The sequence below is a fragment of the Ornithorhynchus anatinus genome, chromosome X1 (genome assembly GCF_004115215.2).
Source record: "Ornithorhynchus anatinus isolate Pmale09 chromosome X1, mOrnAna1.pri.v4, whole genome shotgun sequence".
NCBI classification, from domain to species: domain Eukaryota; kingdom Metazoa; phylum Chordata; class Mammalia; order Monotremata; family Ornithorhynchidae; genus Ornithorhynchus; species Ornithorhynchus anatinus.
The window spans coordinates 38,897,369-38,922,725 of record NC_041749.1 but is presented as its reverse complement, the minus strand read 5'-3'; the positions used below and the strand labels follow the sequence as shown (position 1 = coordinate 38,922,725).

At 44.0% G+C, this 25,357-nt stretch overlaps 1 protein-coding gene across 3 annotated transcripts in view; it reads left to right on the top strand.

The window, feature by feature from the left end:
- Nucleotides 1–25,357, top strand: part of ARHGAP26 (Rho GTPase activating protein 26) — a 472,294-nt gene that overhangs the window by 362,746 nt on the left and 84,191 nt on the right. For all 3 annotated transcript variants that reach the window (XM_029050709.2, XM_029050708.1, XM_029050712.1), the window contains exon 19: nucleotides 9,555–9,693. In XM_029050709.2, coding sequence (XP_028906542.1) covers nucleotides 9,555–9,693 — 139 coding nt within the window. The remainder of the gene's footprint in view (nucleotides 1–9,554; nucleotides 9,694–25,357) is intronic.

Here is a 25,357-nt window from a genome sequence, read left to right as displayed (position 1 = left end):
GCCAGAATAATAATAAGTTATTATTATTATTAAAATTGTAAATAATGACCATCTTTGAGAGCCTCTGACATTTCCTTCAGGTTCTGTTTTTTTGAAGAGGATGTAGAGAAACAGAGTGCCCAGAGAATGTTCAAGGGTTAGGCCCAGTGAGGAAAGGTTAAAGGAATTTGTTGTGGGCAAGGAATGAGTCTACCAACACTGTTGTATTGTACTCTTCCAAGTGTTTAGTACAATGCTCTGCACACAGTAAGCACTCGATAAATACAATTGATGATGAATTGGGATTGTTTCTCTATGAGAAGAAAAGGCTAAGGAGTGACTCAAAGTGGTCTTCAAGTATTTGAATGGTTTCTTTGGAGAGGATGTTGAATGTTAATTCCTCAGTAAACTGAGTAAGAGTAAGTGCGTTTACATTAAAGCAGGAAATATTTTGGATTGGAATAAGGAAGAGCATCTTGACTCTTAGGGTTTGAAAACACTGGAATAGGCTACTGAGGGTGGATCAAGCACTCAGTACAGTGCTTTGCACACCATAAGTGCTCAATAAATGAATGAATGAATGTCTGGTATTTCCACCAGACATTGGCACTTCAGGGAATCACAAGCCTTGAAGCCGGGGTCCTGACCCATTTGATCGTTTAGGATATCTTCCAAAACTAGGATGCAAGGATTCGGTACATCACCATGCTGCCAACTGAATTAGATACTTCAAGCAAACAGGTTCTGATTTGCAGTTGTAGCAGGGCCACAGGGAGGAGAGAGAAGTCCCCCAGCTTTTTTCACTCTCTTGAAATCTATTTAGGCCAATTTGCAAGACAGGAAAAAGAATTATTGCTAACTACTTTTTTCTGCTTCTTAAAGTAGAACATTTACAACCCTGCCATGATCAGAACCTCTGCCCAATTCAACGATACCCTTGGTTTCCTCTCAGGCAAGGGGATTTTTTTTTAATAGCTTTCCAAGGGTATAGGCAAGTTAGAGATGGGGAAAGAGGAGCCATTTCGAAAAGTCCCTTTTGCTTGCTTTCACAGTGTTGGGAGAATTCAAAATTTCAGTCCAAGCAGTTATTTAATCTCCTTTGCATCGCAAGCTCAAGTGCAGAATAGTGTCGGGAAGGACACAGATGATCTGTCGCAACTATGACTTATTTGTCATAAAATTACTTCCTTGCTTAAATCAGTTGAGGGCTGTATGTGTATACACGGACATGCTTTTGCCAGAATTGATTTAAAAGTGGCTATCGAGCTTTCACAAAAGGACATATGGTTTACTAATCCTGTCTGTCAATAGGAATTCAACATGCAATTGCAAGAGGGCTGCATTCTTGCAGTGCCCTGCATTAAGGAAAACTCACATCGAGGTACTCATTGCATGTAGCTAGACACATGCACATTCAATCAGTGGTATTTATTGAGTGCTTACAATATACAGGGCACTGAATTAAGCACTTGGGAGAACACAATATAACAGAGTTGGTTGACATGATCCTTGCCCGCAAGGAGCTTACAGTATTAGAGGAAAAGATTGAACTTAAAATAAATTGCACAAAGGGAGAATGGGAGAGTTCAGGGACAAATACATAAGTGCTTTGGGGCTGAGGAAATATCCCCTAAATCTATCACCATGTTTTATCCAAAACACATAGTGAAAACACGTGTTCTGGCAGAACTAAGCGTACTCAGCTTAAAGGAGTAGACACTGATAACCTTTGAGCCATTAACGCCGTGAAGATTAAAGTAGTTTTGTGCCACTAAGTTGAGGACCTCTAAACAAATTAGTGACTTGATCCTTATGACCAAACCCCAAACTTTATAGCAAATAATTTTCTGGGGTGAAGATAACAACAATAGAAAAACCGGTTTAACATTCATTGTTCAAGCCAAATCCCAAACCTCCTTAGGATGATATTTCTCTGCACTACATTTGTGTTAATTTGAGCTGATTTGATTTAGCTGAAGTCTTTTGACAGATGTTGGTAAGTTGCCAGGTATATAAAGTTTATTGCACCTATTCTGCTGTTGAAATACACTAGGTTTTTCTCTTTTTTTTGGCCTGCTACTGGATATATATACCCTAATAAAAAGCAGTTGATTTGAACAGTTCCTGGCAAATGACAGATGTTTGGCAATTGTGTTACATTTCCCTTGGAACTTGGAGTGACTCTTCTGGTAATAGGATTGTTGTCAGGCAGAAAGTAAATGATGCTCATGATTATGTTATAGTTAGCCACTAGTGGTGCATTTTTTACTTTGTAGCTTTAAGATTCTTTCCTGGGACCTGAGTCACCAGTTCTGAGTTTGCCTGGCTAAAATTGCCCAGTGCCCACCCCTTGCAGGTAGATGACGCTGTAAAGCACGTTGTGGTCACTGTGACATTAGGTTTATTTTTTTTAAGAGAGCACCCGAGAAGCATTACATCCCATGAGAACGACTTTATAGATTTCTTTTCAATTTGTTCTCCTCCAGGGCCCAATCGTGAGACTCCTTTGATGCTCTCCGACATCAGTAAAAGGTTTTTAAATCTTTTTACATGTGAAACTGTGGGGTTTTTTGTTTGGTTTTTTTTTTTTGGTGGGTGCAGGAACTTGAAGCTTCCCCAAATAGATCCGTACATAAAATCCTGTTTAGATTTCCAGGCCCTTTTATGGACACCCTTCCCAAATACTAATTGGGATCAGAAACTTTTATTCAGGGGATTTTAGCATGCAGTGCTTACCCAGTGATTAGTAGCAGTGTCTATATATGGGTATAGTTACCCTTCAGTTTTGAAGATGGCACCTCAGATGGCTTAGTCCTATGTGCACACACGAACGTGTGTGTGTCTGAAAAGACTGGAGAGTGGCCAGTACTCTATTCTGCATTGCATACCCATGAATGTACCTCTATACTGCTTTGACTAGTGTTCCTTACAATGCCTCTCTCTGTTTATGAGACTTCCAATCAAAAAGACTAGTATTTCTGCCCTGGTGGTCTCTAGCCGTTCACTCTTGGATCATGTTGTTCACAACTGTTTTGTTATATCTTTAGATGTTCACTTTCACATAGGTGTCCCATTTTAATTCACTACTCAGCCTTAGTTTCACATGGCTCGGAGGATGTTGTCATTATACTGATATTAATTATGTATCTCATATAAAAGTCACTCTCCTTCAAAAGCCTTCTCTATCTAAAAGACTCACATTTTTCTCTCTCCTCATGGCTGCCAGGAGCCCAGACAGACTGTGGCCAATTTCTCAACATGTTAACTGAGGGCCTGAAACCTCCAAATCCCTAAGGACCTTAATAATAACTACATTGTAAGCCTCCAGAGAGACAGGAACCATGTGTAATTCCCACCTGCATATTTTTTCCCAATGCTGAGTGCAGTGCTCTGCATACAGTAAGCGCTTGATAAATACTTTTGCTACTATCATTTATTTTAACCTGGTATTTTGGACAAATGGCTCAAGCAACGCTTATTGGTCTGGAAGACATATCACAACCCTCTTGCTCTTATGCAGCAGTGGGGCACCAGATGGAAAATTATAAACTTAGGTGACTTTGGTCCTTGTGTCTGTGTCTCCGACACAATTTTCACCATTCTCTTGATGCATCATCTCTTTTCTTGATACCGCCGATGTGGATTTTAAGCTCATTATGGGCAGGGAGCATGTCATTCATTCATTCATTCAATAGTATTTATTGAGCGCTTACTATGTGCAGAGCACTGTACAAAGCGCTTGGAATGTACAAATCGGCAACAGATACAGACAGTCCCTGCCCATTGATGGGCTTAGAGTCTAATGGGGGGAGACAGACAGACAGACAAAAACAATAGCAATCAATAGAATCAAGGGGATGTACATCTCATTAACAAAATAAATAGGGTAATGAAAATATATACAATTGAGTGAATGAGCACAGTGCTGAGGGCAGGGGAAGGGAGAGGGGGAGGAGCAGAGGAAAAGGGGGAAAAGAAGGCTTAGCTGAGGGGAGGTGAAGGGGGGTGTAGAGGGGGAGCAGAGAGAGCAGAGGGAAAAGGGGAAGCTCAGTCTGGGAAGGCCTCTTGGAGGAGGTGAGCTCTAAGTAGAGTTTTGAAGAGGGGAAGAGAATTAGTTTGTGGAGGTGAAGAGGAACAGTGTCTACCAACTGTTATATTGTACTCACTCAAGTGTTTAGTGCCTTGCTCTGCAGAAAGTGTGCAATAAATAATGATTGATATGAATCCAGAGATGTCAAAACTATTACTGATTTGTGACCTTTTTCACTGGGAGCTATGTGGCCTAGTTATTGATGCCTTCTCTCTAGTTTGGCAGGCAGTTAAAGCTGGTTTTTTACTATGTTCCCTCATGATACACAGTGTCTTTGAACTTGGAAAAAAAGGAAGTGTGGAGCATTTAGGAATAGATTTGTGTTACATACAAAATGTTATCCATACACATGTGCTTGTAAGATATGCATTCACTTTCACAAGAACATAAAGCAGTACCATTTTTGGGTCACACCACCGTTTGTCCTCGAAACTCGGCATATGGTTGCTAAGTTCACAAGTATTCTGATAAACATTTGCCTGGGTACTAGGGTGGAAAATCCCAGCATCTTAAAATACATCGAAAATGAGAGGATGGACTCAATAACATGTCTTCAGCAAATACCCCAGGGCATATTTAATGTGCATTTTACAGCGGTTTAAAGAATAGTTCAATAAGGCAGTCATATTAAAAAGTCCCCTTCCCCCCACCCCGGACCTCAGTGAGAATCAAGTTTACATTAAAACTCCACTCAAAAAGAGTAAGAGAATAATAAAATGCCCTTCCCACATTTATGATTTGGAGAGACAGTAAGGATAGAGAGAGAGAGCTAGCAAAGGAGGGTATGGTGAAGGAGCAGAGTGTGAGTGATTGGTCTTTCCATGGCTCCCAACTGATCTTTCCCTGGGCTTTTTGGAGCTGGATATTGATTTGTTTTTATTGTATTTACACTTACTATGTGTCAAACACTGTTCAAAGTGCTGGGGTAAATACAAGTTTATCAGGTCAATAGTAGCTCCTGTCCCACATGGGGTTCATGGTCTACGTAAGAGGGAGAATGGGTATTGAATCCCATTTTACAGTTGAGGAAACTGAAGCACAAAGAAGTTAAGTTTCTTGTCCAAAGTCACTCAGGAGACGGGTGGCGGAGTGAAGATTAGAATCCAGGTTCTCTGACTCCCAAGCCCATGCCCTTTCCACTAGGCCAAACTGTTTGATTATCCAGAAACTCTTGCAGAAGCTGCTCAGGAGCTTCTGGTAGCCAATCACCATCATCTTTGCTACGCTGAAAAGGCAACCTGTGCCCCGTTTTTTTCACTGTCAAAGCAGTGGGCTCTAGGGCACTCATTGTTTGCAAACTTTTATTCCTGGGATATTTCTCCCCAAACCCACCATGTCTACTGATTCCCATCCCTCTCCCGACCTCTCCACTCTGTCTTCCTCTTGGCAATGTAGCAGATCTTCCTCTTGGCAGCATAGCAATTAGCAGGGTGGGAGAGAGTACAGTGGGAGTTCTGGGAGGTGGAGGAAACTGGCTCACCCAATTCAACTACTGACAACATAACTTGCTGCCGCCGCCACCAGATAGCTGATAAAATTCTGCAGTTCGGGTTTCCCATGACCTCCTACGACCTTCTTCTTGATCTCTAGGCAGTCTAGAACCTCTCAGCTCTGGCCCATCTCAACTTGTGTCCTCCACATGTGCCATGGGCATTTATGCTTGAGAGAGAGAGAGGAAGTATGGACATTCTGTAGAGATTCTATACCAAACACCTTGTCAGCTGCTAGCCTGGGTTTTTTTTTTTTTGCGGGGGAGAGGAATTAATGTGCACTCTGCTCGCAGGCACTAAGCTCTTCTAGGCCTGTTTTCCCAGAAGAGCAAACAGAGAGTTGGGATGAGTCAGGGACCGATCCAAGGTCATGGAGCCAGTCAGTGTCAAAATCCAGGCTAAACCTCATGACCCCGCCATGTTGCCGGGAACTAGCCATGTGTTATTGGAGAGGACTCCTGGGTCTGCAGGGACGAGGATCCTCTCACTAAGGAAGTAGGAGAGAGTGCATGCAAACTGCTCTGTGGTGAAAGAATGAAAGCATTTTTCTCCCAGTTCTTAAGTTGCATTGGAAATTGTTGTCCCTGGCACTGGCCTCCATTTCCTCCTTGGCCCACTGAGAAACTTCTTTTAATGCAATTGAGCCTCTGGTGCTTCTGCTCAACCCATACACTCTGTTGGAACCAGTCAATCAACTGTATTTATTGAGTGCCTACTGTGTGCAGAGCACTGTCCTAAGCTCTTGGGAGAGTATAATACACAATGAACTGACACATTACCTGCCCACAACACGTTTACAGTCTAGAGGGGGAGATAGACATTAATATAAGGAAATAAACTACAGATATGAACATAAGTGCCGTGGGACTAGGAGGTGGGAGCAACTCAGGGCAATGCAGAAGGGAGTGGGAGAAGAGAAAGGAGGGCTTAGGGAAGATCTCTTGGAGTTGTGCCTTCAATAACCAGGAAGGACAGGTGTCACTGAGAACACTGTTGATTAAAGGCAAGCATGTGAAGTTAGTTACTTTCATCTTTAATGTCCCTATATTTGATTTTTCCATCCACATTTGCTTAATGTAAACTTATTACCTGAGGATGCTTATTCCATCAAGTTTCTTTTTTAAAATGAGATAGCCACACTTAGTATATCACAGTAAATTGGTATAACTTGGTATATCACAGTAAATTGTCCCATGAAACCATATGGTGCAATCTTGATTTATGGATATTTGTTATGTATTTAAGTCCCTTCTATGTTCTAAGCTCTGGAGCAGAAACAGTATAACCAGATATATCATTCTGGTCCCATTTGGCACTTGCAAGCTAGGAGTTTTGTAGAGCAGGTATCATCTCACCATTTTACAGATGAGGGAACTGAGGCACAGAGAGGTTAACTGACTTGCTCAAGATCACCCAGCAGCAGAGGTGGGATTAGAAATCAGGTTTCCTGACCCTTAGTCTCATGCTCTTATTGGGTTCTTTTAAGGTATTTATCAAGTGCTCTCTTTATATATTAAGCACTGGGGTAGATGAAAGGGCATCATATGGGACAAAATCCCGGTCCCACCCAGATTCCTCTGACAGTGAAAATGGAAGCTCAGCTTGCTGTTTCTGGGGTTTGCAGATTGCCCAGAAATTCCGACAGTTTTCCTTTGGTTTCTGTATCCTAGGCCAAACCTAGTTCTCGTTTCTAGACTGTAAACTCATTGTGGGCAGGGAATGTATCTGTTCATTGTTATATTGTACTCCCCCAAGTGTTTAGTTCAGTGCTTTGTACAGAGTAAATGCTCAATAAATCCCATTGAATGAATGAATGACAAGGAGGCTGTCGATCAACGCCAGCTATTTATGGTAAGGCAGAGAGACTACATGCTGATCTCACACCAAAATGAATAGGCTGGGAAATCTCTGGAGAGAACTCTGCCAGGAGACAACAGTGTGTGTGAAAGCTTGTTGTGGACTGGGATCATGTCTAGCAACTCTGTTATACTCTCCCCGGCGCTTAGTACAGTGCTCTCCACACAGTAAGCTCTCAATAAATACTATTGGTTTAGGTTGATCAGTCAAATCAATTTTTCACCTCGTGCTTGGGAGCTTCTCCGTCCCAGTCTGTGTCCCCTCATCTGGCAACCTGCCATGGCCAACCGTCTCATCAGGGCTGGTACCAGAGACACAGCCTCAACCCCTTGCCCCCCACAAAACCTTGGAATGGGGCACCACTTCCCTCTGCTACAACTGTCCACCTGGGTTCTGGAGTGCAGGAGGCAGCAGGGAAGACGGACTGAGGGGATGGGAGACACCTCCCAAAAGGACTGAACACCTTCCTGCATCACCCAAATAATGTCAGGTGGGACCACTCCCTCGTCCATGGCTTTGACCTGCTGCTCAGTTGCCTCCCTTTCGTATGAAGGGTCCAAGAGTTAATAATAATAGTAATAATAATGATGATGATAATAATTGTGGTAAGTGTTAAAAGCTCACTATGTACCAGACGCTGTACTAAGCGCTGGGGAGGATACAAGCAAATTGGATCAGACACGGTCCCTGTTCCATATGGGGTTCACAGTCTCAACCCCCATTTTACAGATGAGGTAACTGAGGCACGGAGAAGTGAAGTGACTTACACAAGGTCACCCAGCAGACAAGTGGCAGAGCCAGGTTTAGAACCCCTGACCTTCTAATTAACAGGTCTGTGCTCTATCCACTGTGCCATCCTACTTCTCACCAGGAATTAGATTATGGGGCACATAATGCATATAAACTAGTCAGGAACTAAAAAACTAAGCTAGAGGGAAGCAGTAATTCCATTTAAGCACAGAGATTTTTAAGTCCTTTTTTAGGTAGAAACCATGAAAAGGGGGGTGGGGGTAACTGCTTCAGTTCATCCAGTTGAAAATTCCATTCCCCTTAGGAAAAATATGATAACTCTTTTGCAGACAGCTGTTTGAAAGTTTCAATAAACTTCACAAGCTGGCGGGCATCACTGGAATCTGAGGACCTGCCAACCTTTGGAAAGCAGCTGCTCTGGCTGAAATGATTGGGTTTCTGAACAATTTCATTCTTTAAAAAAAAAATAAAAAACACACCAAAACCTCTTGATTGTACATTTTGATTTCATAGCCACATGCTAATTCCCTGAGAGCACTGAGAGTCTAATTGGAAAAAAAAAGAAAATAATCACATTTGACTGCTTACTGTATGTAGAGCTCTGTACTGAGTGCTTAAGAGAGCACAATATAACAAAGTTGGTAGACATATTCCCTGCCCACAAGGAGCTTACAGACTAGAGGGGGGACAGACATTTATATAAATAAATTGTGGATATGCACTAGAGTGCTGAGGGGGTACAATTCCAAAAGCAAGGGTGATTCACAAGGGAGAGGGAGTAAAGGAAATGAGGAATCATGTCCTCAGCTTCATCCACAGCTCTAGAAAGACTTCTTGATGACAGGAACAAGGTGGCAGGTGAGGCTCTTATTTGAAAGATATCTCCATTTTGAGCTCAGTGTTTTAAGAAAGTCTTGGAGAAATTGGAGGGAGTCCAGAGATGGAAAATAGAACTCACAGAGGAACGGTTCAAGGAATTTGGAATGTTGAGCAAGAAGGCAGGATGGCAGGGTGATATGTGATATGCTTGCTAGATTTCTTTAAGATTTTTTTAAGGGTGATTACAGAAAAGATGATCAGTTATTCTTCACCTTCCCTGAAAATAAAAATCAGATGAACTTGAATTGCAGCAGGAGAAATATAGACAATCTGTGACCAGTTGCTAAGCACCGGAACCAGCTGTCGAGAGAGAATGTGGGATCCCACGCCCTTGAGGCCTGTCTTAAATAATTTGTATGGTCCTGCTTGGAGGTCAGGGAAAGGGTGCTTGAGCTCTTTTCCAGCTCTCTGGATAACTTGGTGACTTCTTAGATGTTCCAAGTGGCTCTGAATTTTCTCCCATGTTTATGGAAGTGTGTGTGACCTGCTTGTTATCTGTTCATTTATAGATATTTAACACCGTGCCCGAGATGCCACAGACAAACGCGCTCCTGCATTTGTCTCGGAAGAGAAGCAGTGACTCAAAGCCACCATCTTGCAGTGAAAGGCCCTTAACGCTTTTTCCCACGGGCCAGTCCACCGAGAAACGTAAGTACACCTCTTGCATGCAGCATGTTGTTAAGGCGTTTCCAGCTCCCAGCCATGTTTCAGAGGGCACAGAAACCTGACATCTTTTGCTGGGGCACTGGGCTTCTGTACTCCCAGTGCGTTTTCACCATGGCATTTTCTAGTTCAGTTCCAAAGTCTGCTTGAAAGTGGAGGAAGTTCAATTATAACTGTATAAAGGCCCGGGAGACAGGACCCCGGTTTCTCTTTCACCAACTGACATTGCTTGTTGGAGGTGGAGGTAGTCATAAGTAATAATGGTATTTATTGTGCAGTAGAGTGCATGTCCTAAACCCATGGAAAAGCCCAAAAGAAGCATGAGACACATTCCCTGTCGACAAGGTATTTCCACCCTAATGGGGAAGTTAGACATTTACATATAATTCTCAGATCTCATTTTTAACATCCAAAAGTAGAAATAACAACAATGAGGCTCCAGTTCTGAAATGTGCTGAAGAGGTCCTTCTTCATTTAGCAGCTCCTTTTTTTCTAGAGATCTGAAAATGCCCTGTACAGATTGTGGCACAGGAAGTGAGCCTTTTACCCTGATTTTATCAGCAAGCGGAGAGGTTAAATAATGAGATCTCACTGGGATCCACTGATTTGACATTTGTGATCATATGGCTGTGGTACTCTTCCCTGTATAGTAGGAATCATTTGGCAATGTTAACAGAACCTCAGGTAACCAATGCTGAGGATATGCAAAGGCAACTGGGATTCAGCAGGGGAGACAAAGTATGTCAATCCAGCCCACAATCCCTCCAAATATTAAAGTGATAGAGAAAGAGACAGAGAGAAATCCAAAAGATAAGGCCCCTCCACCCCCCATCCGGAGTCCCCCACTTCTTTACCAGCTTTACAGCCTAGTTTCCACCCCCGTGCTCTATGGTGACTGTTCTCTCTAAGGTCACTAATGACCTCTTCCTTACCAAATTAATTGGGCTCTGCTCCCTACTAATCTTCCTTCTCCTCTCAGCTGCCTTTAACACGTTGGACTACTCTCTCCTCTGGGAAATGCTACCTAATCTTGGTTTCACCAGTCAAACCACTGGCCTGAGAGTCAAAGCACCCAAATATTAATCCCGACTCTGCCACTTGCCTTCTGTGTGAACTTGGGCAAGTCATTTCACTTCTCTTGGCCTCAGTTTCCTCAATTGTAAAATGGGGGATTCAATATATGTCCTTTCTTCCAATTTGTGAGAATCCATGAGGAAGAGGGACCGTTTCTCTGACCTGATTATCTCGTATCTCCCCAAGTGCTTAGTACAATGCTTGGAACATAATAAACCCTTAAAAATACCATCATAATTCACACCTGGTTTTTCTCCTCCTTCTCTGGCTATTTTTTCTCAGTCTCTTTTTCTGGATCCTCTTCTATCCTTCACCCTCTAACTCTGGCTGTTCCTCGGACCTCTGTTCTATATCTCTCTTTTGTCTTCTACTTCCCAAGTGCTTAGCAGAGTATGTTGTACCCGGTGGTTGCTCAAAATAAATGTATTCATTGCTACTAACGCTTAACTTGAAAACGGAACTCCTCTTCTTCCTTCCCAGATCCTCTCTTCAACCTAATGTCTCCAGTACAGTTGGCAACAATACTGTTTTCATTGCTTCCAGGGCTTGCTAACTTGGCATTACCCTTGGGTCTTTGCTCTCTTTCAACTGATCATCTTTCCTCCTCAACATTTCCTACATCCCTTCCTCCTTCTCCATCCAGATGGCCCCCACTCTGGACTAGGTGCTTGTGGCCTAGTGGAGAGAGCACGCGTCTGGAAGTCAGAGGATGTGGGTTCTAATCTGCCACATATCTGTTGTGTGATTCTGGGCAAGTCACTTAACTTCTCTGAATGTCAGTTCCCTCATCTGTAAAATGGGGATGTAATCTGTGAGCCTCATGTGGGACGGGGACTGTGTCCAACTGATTATCTTGTACTTACCCCAGCACTTAGCATATAGTAAATTCTTACAAATAGCACAATTATTATTATCATTACTATTGTATCCCTGTTTTACTGTTATATCAGCCTCTTCACTGGCCTCCCAGGCGCTAGCCTTCCCACTCTCTTCCTCATTCTGCTTGCTTAGGTGATCATTTTAAAGACGATTTGCATGTATCACATCAGAGAGAAACTCTTTTTTTTTAATGGTGTTCGTTAAGTCCTTATGATGCCAGGCATTGTTCTAAGCACTGGGGAAGAAACAAGGTAATCAGGTTGGACACAATCCATTTCCCCCATGGGACTCTAAGACTTAATCCCCACTTTACAGATGAGGTAATTGAGGCACAGAGAAGTGAAGTCACTTGCCCAAGGTCACACAACAGTCAAGCGGCGGAACTGGGATTAGAACCCAGGTTCTTAAAAATTAATAAGAATTATGGTATTTATTAAGTATATACTATGTACCAGGTACTGTTCTAAGCCCTGGGGTAGATACAAGATAATTAGGTTGGACACAATTCTTGTTCCACTTTGGATTCACAGTCTTAATCCCATTTTACAGAAGAGGAAACTGAGTCCCAGAGAAGTTAAGTGACTTGCCTAAGGCCGTACAGCAGAGAGGATTAGAACCCATGACCTTCTGACTCCCAGACCCATGTGCGCTATCCACTAGACCACGCTGCTTCCCGAGATTGATTTCAAGGCACTTCATTAGCTCTCTCCTTGTTCCCATGATACCCCAGCTCGCCTTCCTTCAAAGCTCACATCTCTTTTCCTCTTTCTCAGCTCTCTCCCCTTGGACTCCTGGCTTATGCTCTTTCCCCTGCCTGGAACTCCCTCCCTTTTCAAATCCGCCAGACCACAACTTTCCCAATCCTCAAAGCTCTTCTGAAATCCCTTCTCCTCTAGAAGCCCATTCCTGGTAAAGTTTTTTATTCGCCCAAGATACATCCTCTCAGCACTTTTACTCCACCTTAGCATTTTTGTGCTCACTGCGTCTTGTCACACTTTTGTACGTAAATGTACATACCCTAATATTTGAGCATGTACTTCTCTTATTTATGAGTTGTTTTATGTATGTTTCCTGTTAGATTGGAGGATCCTTGTCTTTGACCTTTATTGTAGTCTCCCAAGCACTTGTTTCAGTGCTGTTCACCCAGTATATCATCCTTCATATTAGAAGACACCACTGATGGGGAATTTTAGGTGTGATCGCATCTTTAGTTGAAAAGGCCAATGGGAGATCCCCAGTCCCGGCTGCATTGAGCACACAAAAAGACTGTCCTTGTGGTATATTCATGTTTGATGTTCACGGGACCTTGTCTCCTCCCAAACACTGTACTAAGCACTGGAGTAGATAAAAGATAATCAGGTTGTACACAGTCCCCGTTCCATATGGGGCTCCCAGTGTAAAAGGCATTAGGATTTAATTCCCATTTTACAGATGAGGAAGCTAAAGCCTAGAGAAGTTAAGTGACTTGCTCAAGGAAACAAAGCAGAGAAGTGGCTTACCAGGCCCATGCTCTTTCCTCTAGGCCAAACTGCTTCCCAGTGAAGATCTAAAGCTTTTGCTCAAAAAGTGCCATTCCTTTCATGATAGCAATTGCCCCATGCTGGCCCGTCCTCAGCTGTCAATTCCCAGATTTCAACTGGAATTCGGTATTGTCTAAAGGCTTTGGTTTTCTGTGTCATTCATTCATTCATTCAATAGTATTTATTGAGCGCTTACTATGTGCAGAGCACTGTACTAAGCGCTTGGGATGAACAAGTCGGCAACAGATAGAGACAGTCCCTGCCGTTTGACGGGCTTACAGTCTAATCGGGGGAGACGGACAGACAAGAACAATGGCACTAAACAGCGTCAAGGGGAAGAACATCTCGTAAAAACAATGGCAACTAAATAGAATCAAGGCGATGTACAATTCATTAACAAAATAAATAGGGTAACGAAAATATATACAGTTGAGCGGACGAGTACAGTGCTGTGGGGATGGGAAGGAAGAGGTGGAGGAGCAGAGGGAAAAGGGGAAAATGAGGCTTTAGCTGCGGAGAGGTAAAGGGGGGATGGCAGAGGGAGTAGAGGGGGAAGAGGAGCTCAATCTGGGAACGCCTCTTGGAGGAGGTGATTTTTAAGTAAGGTTTTGAAGAGGGAAAGAGAATCAGTTTGGCGGAGGTGAGGAGGGAGGGCGTTCCAGGACCGCGGGAGGACGTGACCCGGGGGTCGACGGCGGGATAGGCGAGACCGAGGGACGGCGAGGAGGTGGGCGGCAGAGGAGCGGAGCGTGCAGGGTGGGCGGTAGAAAGAGAGAAGGGAGGAGAGGTAGGAAGGGGCAAGGTGATGGAGAGCCTTGAAGCCTAGAGTGAGGAGTTTTTGTTTGGAGCGGAGGTCGATAGGCAACCACTGGAGTTGTTTAAGAAGGGGAGTGACATGCCCAGATCGTTTCTGCGGGAAGATGAGCCGGGCAGCGGAGTGAAGAATAGACCGGAGCGGGGCGAGAGAGGAGGAAGGGAGGTCAGAGAGAAGGCTGACACAGTCCTTAAAGTGTTTTCTCTGGCTCCCAGCTTTTGGGTTTTCAAATTGCCACTCTCCAGCCAACAGTTGTCTGAGGATCCTGCTGTTCTTCTTTCTCACATGTCCCACCCAGGGCAGCTTTGTTAAGGTGACACAGCATTACCGCTAAAAGACTGAGAGCATTCCAGAGCTTCAGATAGTCGATCATATTTATTGAGCATTTACTGTATGCAGAGCACTGAACTAAGTGTTAGGGGGAGTAGAATATAACATTAGAACAGATACATTCCCTGCCCATAATGGGCTTACGGTCTAAAGGGGGAGACAGACATGAATATAAATAAATGATAATAAATCATTTGCGGTTTTTGTCTTGCCAATTGATATTGAGCATGGGCGATAAATGTGGTGGAAGGAACGGCCCAAGGAGCCAGATGTGTCAAATGTACTGGATCTAGACTCGGCAGGAAATGTGTCTGTTTATTGTTATAATGTAGTCTCCTGAAGGCTTAGTACAATGCTTTGCACACAGTAAGTGCTCAGTAAATTTGATTGAACGAATGAATCTGTTTCAGAGTCATTGATAAGGCTGGGCTACACTTCGGATCTGTAGACCTTCACTTTGGTTTGGAGCCAGACACTATACTGACAATTTCCCAGAGGATATCATGGCCTTCTTCACCTCTTTGGTCAATTTGCTGCCTAGATTAGACTTCTTTAACAGGGTTTAGCTCTGTGTGGCTTAGTATAAATCTCCGGGTTTGACTTCAGCAGTGTGGACTAATACATCACCTCGGTCTTCTTTAGGCATCCTCAACCGTAACGCCGGCTTGATTCGATTAATCTGTTTACAGTCATCTGAACGTCTTCTAGTTGGTGGTCATTTATATTCAGTAATTCTTGAATGACTGTCTCTAGGTTATCAATTATACTCTAGGTCTGTTGTGTTGGAAGAGATTCTCAGAAGTATGGAAGTATATTCTAATGCCTCTTTCTTTTTTTATGTATTTGTTAAGCACTTACTATGTGCCAGGCACAGTTCTAAGTTCTAGGATAGATACAAGGTAATCAGGTTGGACACAGTCCATGTCCCACAGAGGGCTCATACTCTCAAACCCCATTTTTACAGATGAGGGAACTGAGGCACAGAGAAATTAAGTGACCTGCCCAGGGTCACATCACAGACAAGTGAAGGATCCAGGACTAGAGCCCAGGTCCTTCTGACTCCCAGGCCCTTGCTTTATCCATTAGGCCATGCTATTCCTCTTATTATTATTCCAGACCTCTTATTGCATTTTCCAGAATGGTTTCAGAGAATAAATGGTGTAGGATCTGACCCTCTAGGCAACCATGTTCGACTGCCATCTCGGGAGTCTGGCCCAGACAACCATATAATCAAGAACTTAGACCCTTGATGAAGTTTACAGACCATCTAAATTTGCTTATTAATTTCCAAAGCCTAGATGTACTGATGGTACCTAATAATTTCATGTGGTCTGTGAAAACTGTGGAGGTCTTGGTGCAATCCTTGCCCCTTTTCTTCTATCTGATGCACAGAGAAGATCATGTCACTTGTGCCACATTGTGGTTTGAAGCCACATCGTGGTTCCTGGAGCGCTCGGATCACGTTATTTTTTATTAGCCTATCGAGTAGGACTCTGGCTGTAATCTTGTAGGCAGTGGAGAGAGATGAGATACCAAGATAATGGCCATGATCTGATCTTTCGTCTTTCTACCTGAAGTCGACTGCATCTTTGATATCCTGTGGCATTTCCGCAGTGGCCCATGTGTCGAGGAAGAGTCGGTGCAAAGAGGTGAGGAGAAGCAGCGTGGTCTAATGGATAGAGCACACGCCTGAGAGATAGAAGGACCCAGTTCTGATCCTGGCTCAGCCACTTGTCTGCTGCGTGACCTTGGGCAAGTCACTTCACTTCTCTGTGCCTCAGTTCCCATATCTGTAAAATGGGGACATAGATCGTGAGCCCCTTGTGAGACATGGACTGTGTCCAACCTGATTAGCTTGTATCTACCCCAGCGCTTAGTACCGTGTCTGTTACATAGCAAGTGCTTATCAAATACCGTGATTTTTTTTTTTAAAAAGTAAGGCAGGATAGTCCCTCCATATTTGTTTCCCAGTGGGTGTGCCATTGTGTCGGGTTGCTTTTCCCTTTCTCTCAGCTCTGACCTCTGCGGTAACTTTTATTTTTTTATGGTATTTGTTAATCACTTACTATATGCCAGGTACTGTACTAAGCACTGGGGTAGATAAAGCTAATCAACTTGGACACAGTTCATGCCTCACATGGGGCTCACAGTCTTAATACCCATTTTACAGATGAGATAACTGAGGCACAGTGAAGTGACTTGCCCAAGATCACACAGCAGACAAGTGGCAGTGCCAGGATTAGAACCCAGGTGCTTCAGACACCCAGACCCAGGCTCATTTCACTAGACCATGCTGCTTCAGTTGATGAAAATATTAAGTCTTCAGATACTGCGAGTTTTTCTCTGCTTTTCAGAGCTTGGTTTTGAGTAGGAGCACCCCGAAGGCACTTGTCCGGCCTAGTCAAAGAGCATCAGACTGGGTGTCAGAACACTTGCTCTGCCACCTCCCTGCTGTGTGACCTCGGGAAATTCAATTAAACTCTTTGGCCTCGGTTTCCTCATCTCTGAAGTGGTGATGAGATCGCAAGTGAGCTCTGTGTGGAACAGGGACCCTGACCGACTTCATAACCTTGTAACTACCCTAGTGCTTAACCCATGATAATCACTTAATAAAACGATGATTATTATCATTTTTATTGATTATAAGAAACCCATGTTTTAAAACTATCTCCAGATTTCAGACATTTCCTTCTTTAAATTAGTTTCTCCTCTCCAGCCCCAGCATCTCACATACTCCAACATGCTTGTTATCTTGCATGTTCTCTCTCATATTCAGATGTTTGTTTACTGATTCTGTTTCACTAGAATAATACAGTTTATCAAATTGATTTTTATCAATTATGCTGTCTTCCCAGGATGTCTTAATATTCACTAAGACACGCACTAAGTGTTCAAGGAATACCACTAATTGATAGACAAATCAAAAAGTTCCATAGGAACAGATTACTTCGTCATCATCACCATCATCAGTGATACTTATTGAGCTCTTCCTTTGTGCAGAGCACTGTGTTAAGCACGTGGGAGAGAGTTAGCAGACACGCTCCCTGCCCTTTACTTCTTTTGTACAGCCAGCGATTCATGCAGTGCTGCATAAAGCAGGCTTTCGAAACACACAGCCAGTGATAAGTCTCATCTGGGTTGGCTTCTCCGTGAAGGTGGCCCTGGCTTCAGTCTCAGACAGAGATTGACTACCAGGAAGGGCCCCCAAGCAGATCTTGTTTACTATTTTTTAATAGGACTGAGCGTCTGGTGGGCCCAGGACAGGGCTCAACACATGTACCCTAGAACATTTAGAACAACATTGCCTCACCATCTGCTAGAAGAACACATCACATTACATCGATGTTGTACTTCTCAGATTTCTAACGTATTCACGGGCACCTAATGTTTTGTTCAAAGCGAAGCCAATCGGGACAGGTTGGACTTACAAATTCCTCTGAAGTTTAATGAAGTGCACGTTCTTGTCTGGAGGGACGGAGGACCCCTTGAATAATTAATATTTTTCTGTGCCTTGAAATGTTAGACCCTTTGATATCGCCGAGAATGGAAATGTTGGGAGCATATCAAGAGAAACTGAAAATTTAAGAGGCTCGATAACATCTTTGTTTAGAATTAGTCTTTATCGTAGGGAGACGAAAGATGCAGGTGATGGTATGTGAAATGAGAACTGTTTAAGCACACAGGGCAGTTTCATGTGTCACCATTTACGGATGTGATTCAGGGCGGAGTGACTTGCAGCAGTCTGATAATGGGGGTGACAGGAAATGGAACTCAGATGCCCAGGATATTTCCCTCTTTCCCAGGTAGAGAATATTTTAAGTGTAGAAAAAAAAAACCCACACAAAGTAGATTTAATACTTACGGTACTTGTTAAACACTATGTGCCAATCACTGTTCTAAGCGCTCGGGTAGATACAAGTTAATCAAGTTGGACACAATCCCTGTCCCTCATGGGGTTCACATTCTTATCCCCATTTTACAGATGAGGTAACAGGCATAAAGAAGATGAGTGACACAGCATACATGTTGGCAGAGCCGGGTTTAGAACCCAGGTCCTTTTGACTCCCAGGCTCATGCTCTATCCCCTAAGCCAAGCTGTTTCTGCTCTGGGAAAACTAGAATAGAATCCACGCTGCCACCAAAATGCAGGAGAGATGGGTTGAGAAAGTCTGTGCTTCTTAGACTGTGAGCACCCCCCGCAACAGGACAGGGACCCTGCCTATTTACCACTTGTGTTTTCTCTGCCAGCACATAGTACAGTGCTCTGCACACAGTTAGCACTTAACAAAGACTCTTCTATTGTGTGGAACTGTATGTTGTTATAATCCTCAAGCCAGGTGGTCTGTGCTGTGACTAAGCCTTTTCACGCTCAGTCTTGCACCGTAAAGTTAGCAGGTGGCTCTCCCTTTTGAAGGCATAAGACTATTTACCAGGTGTCTCTTGTGCTGATGGTAAAAGTGCCCAGGCATTTACCATATCAAAACCATTAGGGCTTCAACCCTGCCATCTGGGGACTGAAATTCTGAAGATTACTGGGGGTTTGTGTGCATAGGGCATGGGGCGGTGGGGAGCGTCCAGACTAGTATTTCATACTAGGCTTTCATACAGAGAGTATTGTTTAATTCGTAACGCATCTCTGCCCAGTATGAAATAGGATTTCTCCTGATGTTTGGGGGGCTTATGTCTCCTTGTGCCAGTTTCCAAATACACAACCCCGTGATATAGGGTTCTTTTGGTTATAAGACAGGATGTCCAACTGTGTACATCGCATTGCATTTTATATCTCTAAATCATCCTTCATACTTGAAGATGGTGCCATTGAGAGTGAACTGTACTTAGGGTTCACAGTCCAGAGGGGAAGACAGACATTAACATGAATAAATAATTTATAATATATAATTTGAAGATATGTACGTGAGTTCTGTGGAGTTGGGGGTGGGGTGAATAACAAATGTCCAAAGGTAACAGATCCAAATGCTTAGATGATGCAGAAGGGAAAGCGAGCTGAGGAAAAGAGGATTTAATCAGAGAGAGCCTCTTGGAGAAGATGTGACCCTAATAATGCTTTGAAGGTGGAGAGACTGGTGGTCTGATAAATAAGGAAGGGGAGGGAGTTCCAGACTAGGGGAATAACATGGGAAAGGGGCTGATGGTGAAATAGACAAGATGGGGGCACGGTGATTAAGCTGGCACTAGGGGAATGGAGTGTGTGGGCTGGGTTGTAGTAGGAGATTAGTGAGGTGAGGTAGGAAGTGGCAAACTGAGTGCTTTAAAGCTGATGGTAAGGAGTTTTGGTTTGATGAGGAGGTGGATGGGCAGCCTTTAAGGGTCTTGAGGAGTGGGGAGGAATGGACTGAATGTTTTTGATGATAAATGATTCGGGCCTCAGAGCGAAGTATGGGTTGGAATGGGGAGAGACAGGAGACCGGGAGGTCAGTGAAGAGGCGGATGCAGTGGTGAAGGCAGGATAGGATAAGTGCTTGGGTCAGCGGGCACAGAGAGAGTAAGGTTTCGACATGGATGAAAGAAGCTCATTGTGGGCAGGGAGTGTGTCTGTTTATTATTGTATTGTACTATCCTAAGCGCTTAGTACAGTGCTCTGCACACAGTAAGCACTCACTAAATATGATTGAACGAGTGACAAGTTTTGGAGAACAGAATGGCTCGGAGTTTGAGGAAGATTGGTTCAAAAGTGGGAATCTTAAGTGAGGAAGAAGGGGAGTTGTTTGATCATTTTAATTATTTCATGTTTGCTTAAGAAGAACAGTTAATCCAAGGAACATTTTCTCAAACTGGATGTATTTGATATTACTTCCCCACATTTTGAGAACTATCCCAAGCAGCTATCTTTTCTCAGCCAGTCTTTATAGGCAGGTATGTTTTACCATTCTGAACCAAGCCTATCAAGTGATAATTTCCAGAATCAAGCTGAGTTGATGGAGTCCACCTCAGAAATGATGGGTGATTCCCGATCAAGTCACAAAGACTTAGAGATTGAGAATCTGTATGAAGGAATTGATTTTAGTGCTGGTACTTCGCACAGCTCTACTCACGTTCATCCCTGCCGGTCACATTCACACTGGGGCAGTGGGTGCAACAAGTGAGTAGGTAGACAAGGGTGCAGCATACTGTGAAGGACATGCAGGCATTTTAGATATAGAACTTGTTTACGGCCAAAGTGACCACAGCGTAGGGCCGGTGCCATTCATTAGATCAACACCATTAGATCAGCGGGAAGTTGCCAAGTTTACTACCTTGGTAGCCACTGCAGTCTTTGCTGCCCAAATTAGGCAGCTGTTTTCAGGATTCATGCTGAGCCCCTGGTTCATAGCAAAACCTCAGCTCCTAAATGGCATAGTTTCTGCAGATATTCCCCTAGTTCTAGTTGTCTTCCCCCACTGCATCATGGCAAAATTGGGGGAGGATGCTAAGAGTAGGTATTAGTTGGAATGTTACTTCTCACTTAGTAAGTCATTTAGGCAGAGCATCAGGTCTTCCATGCTACACCCAAGCATATCTCTGCTCCAGGGGGTACATGATACAAGTGTGCATTGGGTAACCTATGTTTGTTTGGATTATGGGTCACCGTGGATGCCTATATCTGATCATACTCCTCCCCGTCGAAGGGGTTGATTTGTGGCACGCTTGTGAGCCACCACCTTTGATTCCTGCAGACAAGATGGGGTTGATTGGAGGATCTGCCAGTCTTCAGATGCAGTGAAATCATAGTGGGACTCAGAGACTGAGGAGAGACAGAGAAAATGTTTCTGTAAAGACAAGTGTCCTTTCCCATCTCCATCCCATTGCCCTGCCAACCTCATCCTGGCTGGGCACAGAGGGGAGGGGCAGAGGGAGGTGGTTCCGGTGGGTCATGTCACCACTACAACTCCTCGTTGGGGGATAAGTGCAGAAAGGAGGCAGAGTGGGGTTCTGGGAGGGTTTTGTTGGTGGAGGATATCAGAGATTCTACTGTAAGAGGGGTGGGAGCCAAATGGACCACCTTCTTCTTCCCCATTTCCCCAGTTCTTGCCTTTAGGCTGGCAACCACTGTATTGTAAACCACTTAGATGAGAATGCAGCAAGACCACTTCTCCGCTCATCCTGGAGGACTTTGCAAACAAGAGAGTCGCTGAGCTTTGTACCACTGTTATCCATCTAGCCTGGGATGTGACAGGTTTTGGTAGAGGACAGCTTTGCAACTTCCCTGCCCATTTGCATTTCATGTTCTGGGTTTCATCTCCTGCTTGTGGGCCACTTGGTGTCTTCACTCAAGCAAATGGAAGGGAGAGGATTTAAGGCAAGCAAATATCTATCTTGACTGGCTTTTTTCTTTCTGGGGTTAAGTGGATTTCTGATTTTTCCAGCCTCAGGCATTAAGGATGTGCACTTCAGGGATAGTCCAAAATGAGTGAGATGCATTGAATCTGCTCAGCCATTTGACTAGTTCTTAGGATGAGGGTTTCAGGGCCTCTTGTCTGGTTTGATGGGTCTGTGACTAGGATGCTTTTTGCTGGTGTGACTTTCCATTATCTCTCTGTTGAGATCCCCAAATACAAAATGCCATTTTCATGATTTCCAGATCTGAACCAAACATCATACTTTAGGATCCTCTCTTGAGGGTGCTGCAGGGGTAGTGGGTTATACGTGGGCTGAATTTAATGAGTGACTACTCTATCAATCAATTCTACACATGTAACTTTGGCAGGGACCACATTACAGCTTTGATTTCAAACTCCTTTCACCTGGAGCTAAAGCCAGGGTGTGAAATGTAGGCTCATAAATAGCTTTAAATTGGGGACTGCAAGGTAATCACTTCCACTTATAAGCTCCTGAGAACAGATGGAACAAGGTTTTCAACTGAAGCCTCCACATGTTGGGGAAAGAGAGGAGATGATTATTTCTCCTCTGAAATGGCCCTATCGGAGACAGGCAGGTGAGAGAGAGCAAAACAAACACATGCTGTTATTGGCACCCGCAACAGCTTGGAGTAGGAAAATTGACATGGTCTTTGTGCTATTGGGTTTCTTCCAGCCAATCCGGAAGGTGAAGTTTTCAGGTTGTTTTTGTCAGACACCTATGGAGCAGGATGCCGTAGCGCTGGGGAATCCATTGGTTTAGGAGCTGTGCTGAAAGCAAGCCTCTTATCTGGTTGGACGGATCTGAGGAGCAGAGCAAGACTCCCTGACGTGGGCAGGACCAGGCTGGAACTGCACTGCCTGGCCCTCTCCCCACCCCTGCCCTCGGACTTTCTGTCATCAGCAACCACAACCCCACCTCTCCCAGGGCCCCAGGCTGCATTCCCAGTGTCGTCTTCAGTGGCTGGTTGATGTTTGGAGCATTCCTTCATTCAGTCATATTTATTGAGTGCTTGCTATGTGCAGAGCACTGTACTAAGTGCTTGGGAGAGTACAATACAACAATAAATAGGAGCAGAGTGGCTTAGTGGAGCAGCATGGCTTAGTTGATACTCTGGTTGAGCAGCGTGGTGGAGAGCACGGGCCTGGGAGTCAGAAAGACCTGGGTTCTATTTCCAGCTCTGCCACTTGTCTGCTGTGTGAGCTGGGGCAAGGCACTTCACTTCTCTCTGCTTCAGTTTTCTCATTTGTAAAATGGGGGTTAAGACTGTAAGCCCCATGTGGGACAGAGACTGTGCCAACCCAATTACCTTGTATGCACACCAGCACTTAGTTCAGTGCCTAGCACATAAGCGCTTAACAAATACTACAGTTATTATAATTATCATTACCCTCCACATGCTCCCAACACCTACCCACTGCCAGGGTGAAGGGGGACCGCTGGCATTCCAGTTAGAAATGTCATTCATTCAATCATATTTATTCAATGTTTACTGTGTGCAGAGCACTGTACTGAGCCCTCAGGAGAGTACAGTAAACAGGCACATTCCCTGCCCACAATGAGCTTACAGTCTAGAGGACGAGTTTACAGTTCTTTTATTTTCAGCACTGTTTCCTGGGAGCTGCAGTTTGGGAGCTTTTGTCTCAATCCAACTGGCCTGAAGGGAGAATTCAGGGACTTTGTGGTCCCATTAGATAATATCTGTGCTGTACACAGTTTACCAAGAAAGCACCCTGGTTGGCCTTGCAGCTTGTAGATTCCACAGTCTAAGGGAAAGGCTGAAAAATCAGAAAGATCTTGAGAGGTCAAGACACTACAGAGTGCTTTATTGTGCAAGCAGACTGAATGAGGTTAATGGCGTTATTGGGGGATGAGGTGTTTGGCTCTGTTTGACCTGGATCGTGTTAAAGGCTGCAAGAAATATGACTCTTATTTTATTTTTTCTTTCGGTTCATTTAATATATTTGGACCGTCTCCCAGATAGGCCAACTGTAATGATTATAATTCAATTAGTATATTTCTCCTCTTCTGTGACTTTTATTCATTGGAAACTGAGTTCCAACTGTTCAAACAAGGTTCAGGGGATGTATATTCTTGAGGTTCTCTCTTGAGGAGGCAGATAGGACCAGTGTTTGATCTTGCATTCAGGTTACTTGTAACTGGGGCCCAGATGTCTGGCCATAAGTTTATAACTGGTTCTTCTCTCAAGACAAATCGCGGGATTTGTAGGACACTTGTTTTCATTTATTAACTCTCCAAACTCCCATAAAGTTTTATTTTCCCGTAATTTCCTCCTAAGATGCAAAGGTAAAATGTGATGAAAATAAGGACCACCCCCCGCCATATTAGGTAGGCCAGTCATCCTCCTCAGTGGTATTTATTGAGCATCCACTGAATGCGAAGTTCATTCTAAGTTCTTGGGAAGACAACAGAAGCAGGCCTTCCCAGACTGAGCCCTCCCTTCCCCTCTGCCCCTCCTCCTCTCCCCATTCCCCCTACTCCCTCCCTCTGCTCTATCCCCTTCCCACAGCACTTGTGTATATTGTATATATTATTTATTACTGTATTTTATTAGTGATGGGTATATACCTCTGATTCTATTTATCTTGATGGTATTGATGCCTGACTACTTGTTTTGTGGAATGTCTAACCTGGTACGTTGTGATCTGAGAAGGAATTAAAACTAGAATTGGACTCTCCTTAAGGAAATTCAGCAGGTTATGTTGCCATTCCAACATAAATCAGAGATATCTCTCTCTCAGTAAGGTCTGGGATTAATGTTCATCTGAGGCCTTGTTTCCTTCCTGGGATCCACATCTCATTCCTTTGCACCAACTTGGAGACATTTGAGTGGTTTTCTGCCTCTTTCATGGAGAGTTTTCCTTTGCAAAGGAAAGGGGATATGATGATCATGAAGAAGGTGGGAAGAATATTCACAGCACCTTTCATCGGGATTATTTTTAGATTTGGTGGGGGTTTCAGATTACGACAGAATTACGGGAGAGAGATTTCATCAAACAGGCCCAGCCGCCTCAGAGAGTGGCAGGTGGTTTGGGTGGGGCGTTTAGTTTTTTTTCTACTGGGGGTGGCCCCAAAACCTTTGACTCCAAACTTCCCATGTTCTTGGGTGTTTCCCAGAGTTGGGAAATTTAAGAGGATTGTTGTCTTCTCATCATTTTTTATTGCAACATTCATTGGGTTGCCATCCTGACCCTTTATCGTCCCATCTCGTTAGGGTGAGACATTGCAGTCTGCATTGTGAAACTCTCTAGCAAGGAGGAGCAAGTGTTCATCTCCTCACCACTGCCCTGGAGAGCCTCTGGGCTTTGTGCTGTACTCTCCTACTGTGTCGTGCAGAAAGCTTGGAGCAATCTATCAATCAGTCAGTGATATTTATTGAGCACTTACTATGTGCAGGGCACTGTACTAAGCCCTGAGAGAGTACAATACAACAGAATTAACAGACACGCTTCCCTGTCTCTAGTGATTTGAACGTCTAGGCAGGGAGACAGACATTAATATGAGTAACTAAGGTATTTTTAATAAGTAATAAAGGAGCACATTACTTTGAAAGAGACCCACTGTGCTCTCAGCCTCACCTCACAGCTTCGTATCTGAGAAGAAAGGAAGGGTTTCCAGTGTCTCTTCTCTTGCTTCTCTAGGTGAAGCTGGTCCT